At 39.5% G+C, this 8,902-nt stretch overlaps 1 protein-coding gene across 1 annotated transcript; it reads right to left on the bottom strand.

Annotated features, from left to right (window-relative positions):
• Positions 1 to 3,277: 3,277 nt before the first annotated feature.
• On the bottom strand, positions 3,278 to 6,520 carry LOC107156477 (histone acetyltransferase KAT7-like). Its single transcript, XM_048783960.1, is given in 2 exon segments — positions 3,278 to 5,302; positions 5,304 to 6,520. Coding segments are annotated over 2 exon segments (2,007 nt in total). The 5' UTR covers positions 5,639 to 6,520; the 3' UTR covers positions 3,278 to 3,630.
• Positions 6,521 to 8,902: the final 2,382 nt, after the last annotated feature.

The raw sequence follows: 8,902 nt of genomic DNA, 5'->3' as shown, positions 1-8,902 counted from the left end.
CCAAGGTACCTTTAAGTAAATTATTGCCCCACCACCCTAAATAGTACCTAGTAGCCAGGCAGAGTTTAATGCACCTTTCAAAGTTCCTAATTTACTCCCAGGGAGTAACGGACTAGTGGACAAGCCCTGGGTGATGAATTACACATTGAGATGCATTTTCCCAGGGGATTTGGACTCAGTGTTGTCTGAATAAAATTAATGCTTTTCATTTATTTCAAACATGTGAAATAAATAAAGGCAAAGGTCTACAAATAGTTCAGAAATCTAAAGCAAGACCATTTCATCTTCCTGGATATAGTAAAGGACAAGGTAGATTCAGTTACTTAAGCTGGAATTGTTAGAGCTAAAATTGACTGAAGCAACCGAATGAAAAGTATCCTATGTTTAGTTCAGAAGGGCAACTTCACAGGTAAAGTCAGAATGAAATTTCATCTGAAAGACAACCATACTTTCTGTAATCCCTGTGTGTTCCAGAAAGGTCTTCCCTGTTAAAATCCAACCTGTCCAACCTTGTAGAGTTTATGATATCTGCCAGGATCACAACTCAAGGTGGTATGACTGCAGGCCATGAATGCTGTTGTGTGTATTTACTGGATAATGTCTGTTACAAAGAGGTGGAAAAGTATTTTTGCCTTTTGAAAACTTTTCCTTTGTTAGCCTTTATGATCTCAGGAAGATTGCATAAATGTCTGGTATTCTACTTATTATTGCTTTTCCTTTGGGGAATGATGAAAGAGTCTGGAGTCATTTCTGAATCCCAGGACCCTGAACTCATGTGATCCTTATTTCTAAATAGCCTTAAGCAACTAAAACTTAAAAGCACACCCTGTTTTATCCCATTTTTACTTTCATTGATATTTGACTATTTACTCATATTTAAGGCTACTATAACTAAATAAAATGCTACCAAATTGTTATACCACTGAGGGAAGAGTGCATGACAAAAATCTTATTATCCATGTGGGTATGGCGGTGCATGCCTGCAAACTCAGCTACTCAGAAGACTGAGGAAAGAGGATTACAAGTTCAAAAGCAGCCTGGGTAACTTAGGGAGACCCTGTTTCAAAATAAAAAATAAGTAAATGAAAAAGGTTGGGGATGTAGCTTAGTAGTAAAGTACCTCTTGGCTCAATCCTTAGTACCACAAAAAACAAAACACCACAACGATATCGTGTTACTCTCTGCCAAATATTCAGATTTCTCCCTCTACTTGTCCCACTAAGTAAGAGATTGAGTCCCCATTCTGTTGAATGCAGGAATGCTCATAGAGGAAGTGACATGTTAGTACTTTGGTGAAGAAGGTTTAAGACCTGACCTTGGTTCACCATTTTCTTTTCTATCAAAAGATAATCAGTTGGGTCTCCTAGAGAAGACGATGACAGAGCATTTTCTGTTGACCCCTGAGAGACCTACCTATACAATGAGTGAGGAATGACATTTCTTGTTATAAATCAGTAAGATTTGGTGGTGAGGAGAGTCCTTTGTTATAATAGAATTCATCAAAACTTATGCATGTGTACAATGGCTGGCACTTAGAAACAAATTTAGGTTCAAATGTAATATAGCTTTGACAACCTCAAAATCCTATGAAAATGAAATGGCTAATTAATTATGGTTCAAACATTAGTGATGCACAATGATGCAATTAAAATAAGATGAAAAGTATATTTCTTTATGAATGATTAGAATTCAAAATTGCATCTGTAGCAAATTTACAACCACTAAAACTTCCAGTGTACATGTATATACATGAAAACAGAAGTGAACTCATAATAGTTGAGTTAGGGCTGTCACATTTGAGAGTAGGCAATTAAAAAAAAATAATTTTAAGCTGGGTGCAGTGGCACAGACCCCTATTCCCAGCACTAAGGCTAAGGAGGCTAAGGTGGAAAGGCCATCTGTGCCAGGAGCTGGAGAACAAACTGGAGACCATTTTGCAACCTGGTCTCAAAAGTAAAACAATTCATAATACTTTTTTGTAATAAAAATTTTTTAAAAATGAAATAATACTTAACATTTAAAAAATTGGTCTCCATAAATTTAGTGATTATGCATCATAATGAGTTGCTTCTGAAGTTGCTTTCTTTGTTATATTTATCAACAATTGAATAATTGACTATATCTCATTTATTCCAAGCATATTGTACCCTGTTCTCCTCCTAGGAAATTCAGAGGAGTGAAGTAAGGTGTTTGGAATGCTTTAAAGAAATAAGATAAGCACAGATCTTATCATGGCACCTTTAGGAATATATAAGGTAATAAAACTCCACAGAGCTGTTTTCATTGGCAAATATTTAAATACCAGCCTTTGACTTAAAGCATCACTAGCTCGCTGAAAGCTGGCCAGGTAAGCTTCTGCGCTAGGCCTGTGAATGAAGGTCCCTAACTGCCTAGGGAAATTGCTAGGCTGTGTCCAGATTTTATTAGCACCACTTTAAAGTGCTGGCAACAAAGGTCCTAATTAGGTTCCCTTAGTTCTACCCAAGGTAGTTCATAAACACAAAGACCAAGTTCAAAACCAAGGAATTTTTTATCTGGGAGGGCCAAGAAATAGACAGTACACCATGCAGTTGCTCTTCCTCCTTTAACCAAGGCAGACTTGTGTNCATCTCTTCCTTCACTTGAACAACACCAAAAATAGGAGACCAGAGAATAGGATGGTGTCAAATCCAAAAGGGAAATGGAGGAGGAGTTCTTGGAAGGGCAGAAGCACTTTAGGCCTAGAAGAGGGTGAGTAACTGTTGAAAAGAGAAGCAAACCTTGGCAGGTGGCCACTCTGCCTTGCTGAAAGCCATGGGCTGAGACAGAAAGTCATTTTCAATCACTTTCAACTTCTCCCAAGATGCTCTGGACAAAATCAATGCAACTTATGTGGAAGTACAGGGGTCCTATTAAAACTGGTATGAGGGAAAAGGTTTTGCAGTACTATTAAACCAGTTAACATGAAGCATGAAAGGGAGAACTGGAAATTATTTTGGCACCTGTGAATGTAAAAGGGGCAGGGAGTAAAGAGAGAAGAAAACATTTACTGCTGGGCACTCTGTGGTGAGGCAAAAGAATTATCCATTCCCTTCCACAATGCCCACTGCCCACAGGTGAACTCAAACCAAAATACAGTATCACCACCTCTTATTGCTCTCGCCATATCATTTGGATGGATTATTGCACTGTTACCAAAACTAATCTCTGGGAAACTCTTAAGAAGTATTTGGTTCTGGGCAGCCCAATACTGATCAAAAACAAGTCTTCCAATAAAAATGGAGGAACAAAGGTTAAATAAAGCAAGATGAAATCTCATGTGAATGGACCCCTCCCAGTACACACACACACCCTCAAAAGTGCTGCCTCTTCCCTGCCCCTCCACAAAAACACTTGTAAAGAGTAACTGGAAAGGTCTTGGTAGTGGCAACCATATTTGGAGGTCTGGTGACCAGGCGGCAAGAAGCACTAGTACAAAGTTCAGAGGACAAGACACACCTCATGGGGCAAGAGAACATGAGGAGGGAACCAGTGACTGGACAGGTACAGTACCATAACAGAACTCCTTGGGTCAGTGCTATGAGGGATCTGCACTTGAGTCTAATACAGATTTCATCCAGGCAACCTCACTGAGGCCGAAACAACAGTTCCTCAGAACCAGCGTCTGCAGTGTAAATGAAGGTCGGAGCCAGGACAGTCCTGAGGGGGATGGCCTTCCCAAAGGATACTGTACTTGCCAATCACAAGAGCAACAGAAATGACAGACAGATCCCTAGGGTACGGATTCCTACTGCTGGGGTTCGCTGGCTCAGAATGACAGGTCACTTTAAGTGCCCTTGGGAGGGTCCATTTTAAGCAGCTTGGATCCATGGTTTTATTAGAGTTGGACTTTTTGGCCTCTTTGGCTATCCACTCATCAATCAGGTCCTGTCTCTTTAAAACTAGGTGTTTGCCTTTCCAATACTTGAGCATCTGAAGGGCTTGCAGAGTGCTGACAATGTCCACGGGATTCACGGCGGTCTCCTGATTAATTTCTTTGATAGAAATCTCTTTGCCTTGAAAATTATGCAGGTAACGGAGAAGCACTTCTTTCCAGTAACTACGATAGCTTATGAGCCCCAGATCTGAGAGTGGATGTTCTGGAGAGCCAACTTTTTCTTCCACTTTGGAAAGTAAATAACTGAAATCAATAAGCATCTTGCCATAGCCCTGTCTCATGTACTGAGGCATGGTAAGGATACAGGATACGTTGTAGTTCAGGAATGAATTCTTTTCCTTGGAAAAATATCCAATTAGGTGACAGCCAGTGTTGTCTGCTTCAGTCATAACATAGAACAGGAAGGGTTCCACATCATAATATAATGTCTTGTGGTCCAGAAAAAGCTTGGCCAGCAGGCACAGATTTTGGCAGTAAATCTTATTTTTCTTGCCATCTACTTCAAACACAGAGATTGAGCCTTTGCGATATATCTCATCACCAGGGGGGTGTTTCCACACACACTTGGCCATGTGGCGGCGGAGTATAGTTTGGCTCTTCATATATTTTAAACAGAATTCACACATGTAGAGACGTCCCAGCCGTGCATATTCTTCAGGATAGGGAGAATGGTACCAAGTATCAAGCTCACAGCGACCAAATGCAATTGTTTTAATCATGTTGCTCCCTTCTGTGATTTGGCCTTGCAGCCTTAATTTCTCCAAATCCTCTGAAGCCCGGGCTTGTGCTCTTCGGAAAAGATCTAAGTCATACTAGCTTGTCAGGTTTTCCAAGAGAGGTTCCCGAGTGTTCCCATAGGTCTGTCTGTGTTCCATGTATTTCTCTTTCTGTTCTTTGCTCAGTCCAGAATTTCTTTTCTTCCTGAGTTCAGCCACCTTTTCTTTGTATCGCAGCTGCCTTTCTGATGGTGCCTGGTGCCTGGCTGCATGCCTGTTGTTGTCATCTTGCCTGTGGGACAGCATCCTTTCTTCTATCTGCTTATCCCGGCTCTGTGCTCTCAGCTTGCATTCATCTGCTGAGAGGTTATGATAGAGCGGGCATCCTGAGATGGAGAAATGTCTCTCGTGTTTTCCTGTAAGGTGCCATAGAGAGTTACAGCCTGGTGTAGGACACTTCATATTGAAATTATAGCTTTCATGGAAGCGACGGCGCTTGGGGCGATGAGAGAGATCGCTGCCAGAGTCCTTCAGGGACATGTCCTTGGCAATGTTCTCATCATGAGACACGTTGGGGCTGGAGATGTCTATGTCAGACTCAGAAGAAGGTGCATTTCCAGTTGGAGTTCGAGGTGGTGACTCATCATGATCAGCTGCATTTTTAGATTCTATCTGAAAAATCAACCACTTGCTCAGTTTCTGAGCCAGATGAACGAGTCTGCCGAAGTGGATACTTTTTTGGAGTCACTGGGGTGGGTTGCTGCTGACTACAGGTCACTCTCCTGGTAGAATAGGCCGGCTCCTCAGTGCCAAAAGACTGCAAATTTCGAACAGGGCTAGAATCTTGAGAACTCTGGCTTAGCCTGGCTGAGGAGCGGGTGACTCGGGCAGATCGGCGGGATGTGCCATCACTCTCTGAACTGTCTGTGTGCTCGAGATCTGTAGAAAAATCGGAATCTTCGGTTCCATCTGAACTACTGCCTGCATTCCTCTTCCTTCGTGGCATTGCCGGCGGCTGCGGCCCGACGGTTCAGATTCGGGCAGCGGCGGCAGCAGCAGCAGGAATGGTGGCTCCGGCAGGCTCCGTGGCGGCCTCTGTAGCAGTCCCAATCCAGCGGACGATCCCAAGTGCCTCCTGCCTCTCAGCGTCTAGAGCTTTCTGCGCCCACTGTTATTTTTCACTGGAGGACACTGAGACCCGCAGAGGGAGGTAGGAAACTAATTCTAGGCATTTTCTATTTTTGAGTCACTCTGACAGGTATGTACCATGTGGTCCTTCCAAAAGAGCTTGTTAATATTCCCATTTGACAGATGACAAGACTGAGTCTCAGGGAAGCAACTCACTGTGCACAAGCTTACTATCCTCACCATCTAGAGGTGCCCAGTTGCAATCTCTTGACCCTTGATCTGTAATGTAATGTTATTTTTTTTCTCTGATGAAAATAATGGATGATATTGAAAGAATCCTTCTTGGGTCGATAGGAGTCACTCATCTCACTGTGAACCATAAGAAAGAGACTCATAAATAATAAAACACTGTGCATAGCAGCCATCTCGCACCTAAATATTAATAATGTGTATATGAAATGCTTTTACAAAACCATATTAAAGTCATTAAATAAATGTCAGGACTTGAAAAATTACCACATTGGGTCACTGCTGGCCCCTAAATTCTATGGTCTGGCTATTAGACATGTGATTTTTTTTTTTTTTAAAGACATTTCACTGTCTTGGGGCTTTTCTTTCCAGGAAAAATAGTCTTTCTGGATGATAAAGAGAGTAGTTTGGGGCCTAACATTTGCAAACTTCATTGCTATTTATAAAGTTTGAGTCATAGCGACTTAACAATTTCCACTCCCTTCACCCAACTCAAAGTTTGCAATTTCATTTGCTACCTAGGCAGCTCCANATATTTTGACTTTTATACTTCCTTTTTGCTCTTCATTTCTGCATTCTGTAAACATAAATGAAAAAAGAATGCTGGGGCTTTTCTCTATCTTTCCCCCCAAAAATTAATGCTTACTTCTTTATTCTGCATATTGCTTACAACTATACAGGCTATTCCAATAGTGCCACTCTCCTTTAAGGAATGTGTGAATGTATGTGTCCTAACCCTTATCTGGAGCCTGAATACCCCAAAGCCTAGGTATGCATTTGTTAAATCTGAGCTCAGAAGCAAGGGTGTCAGAATGTAATGAGCTATGAAAAAAATGAAAAACTGTAATGTCTGACTGAACATGCTGTCCTTCTGTGGAGTAATTTATAGTTTGTTTTCTTTTTCTTGCTGAACTGCCGCGATCTACCTTTTGACCTCCTTTTTTTAAAAAAACGGGAATGTGGGCAGTTCATACCATTCTCTATTTTCCTAATGATTCTCACTGATAATGATAAAATGTGATCCCAATATAAATTAATTAAAGATTTCCATTAAACTTCAATCCTGGAACATCTTAGTAAGCAGCCTCAATTGTTTTTGTTTTAATTTGTGAAACACAGGCTTTTTGAATCACAATTCATAATATTTTCCTAAGAATGAGACCACATTAAAATCTTAATTACTCCCTGAAGCTTAACAGACATTATATTATTTTTATGTCTGATGCCAGGGTAGCTCAAAGTATTTTTGCAGTAATTTTCCTTTGGAATTATATTTTTTTATCATTGGTTGAACTTTGAGGTTCATGGAGAAAGTGTACAGAAGGGCAACTGTTATATCCATCATTTTTAATCAGTCTTTTTTTTTCAGACTTACTTGCATACTAAAACTGAAAAGGAAATATAAACTAAAATAACAATTATTGTCTAAAACATTTTTTAAAAAGTATATAAACATTTAACTGTGAATTTATTGGAATGTATTTATTGTAGCAATAATGTTCATTTTGTTACTGTGGCAATTAGTTGTTTGTAATCAGAAAGTGGTATGTTACCATTAAGTAATATAGACCAATTGATATTATTTTAACTTTAAGATTATAATGATCCAAGATGGGAAGGAGGCCTTTACTTTGCAAATATGATATTTTTTTTGTTCTTTTCAAGACAATTGAGACTAATCCTATTTTCCTGCAACTGTCCCAATGAGATATTTATATGTAACGGTTTGACTCTATTAATAAACTTTATTGATCTACAATTCATCTAATTGGTGAGAGGATATTAATGGCTTCCATTAGTCCATTTTCTAATTTCCACAAGTTCTAAGGACCATAAATCTTCACTTCATCTACTTAAAGGAAGAACCAGTTCCAATAGAACAAGCTGAAAATATGACAAAGGAAATTTCTAGCAAAATTCTTTAGCATGAGTAGGATCCAATCAAATATTCTTAATCTATCTCCTTTAGAGATAGCAATTCCATTTTTTAAAAAAGCTGCTTATAAGAATATATTTCAAATACAAAATTGTAAGTATAAATTTGTTCAAAATATTTCCTATAACACATTGATTATCATCTAAGGCAGAGCTGGGCTCCTTCTATATTCTAGACTTAATTGACTACACTTATTGGGAACTGTTGAAGTGATTTCAAGAAGTGTTGTCTCAGAGAGAGAGTATACAGGGAGAACCAAAAGTCCTGCTTAGTAGGGGTATTGTGTGCAAGTCTGTTAAATGACTAGTTCAGTGCCTGGAATATACCATGAGTACAGGGCTGCTATCATGGGGGCTACTTTATCATCCCAAATAATTTAGAAAATAGTGGCAGGAGTTATAAACAAGCTTTCTATCACCCTTCTTTAAGAGTATTCTCTCAGCTGTTTATCTTATAGCTGTAACAACAATAGGAAATCAAAATAATCTTAAAGAACCCCAGAGCAGAATTGATGGAATTTTTGGCTGAATGGTGCTTAATCCATCAATGCCAAATAAAATCACTCAGGAATTTGGAAGATGAAAGCACTTAGACTTAGAATGTTGGAAGGGCAGCAAGAGACAACCCAGTCTTTTCAGAGAAAGAATCTGATGCCCAAGGAGGAGAAGGAACTTACTGAAGATTCCAATGCTGTTGAGTTTAACAAGCCAGTACTATAGCTGAGATTTTTCCTTACCCAGTCCCATGTACTTTCCAATATTTCTACCTTAGTAAACACTTAATTTGGGAACCATGCTTCTTTGTTTGGCTGTAGTGAATGTTGAATGACTACCATGTGCCAAATGGTACACAATACTTAGAGGTGTGGAAGGTGTGAAGATAAATAAGAGCTTGGCCTTTAAAGAAATATATATCATATATTTTTAGAAATACATATATATGTATATATTCCTTGCT

The sequence above is a fragment of the Marmota marmota genome, unplaced genomic scaffold (genome assembly GCF_001458135.2).
Source record: "Marmota marmota marmota unplaced genomic scaffold, marMar, whole genome shotgun sequence".
NCBI classification, from domain to species: Eukaryota; Metazoa; Chordata; class Mammalia; order Rodentia; family Sciuridae; genus Marmota; species Marmota marmota.
The sequence above is the reverse complement of the archived record's forward strand: the minus strand, read 5'-3'. Positions and strand labels throughout refer to the sequence as shown.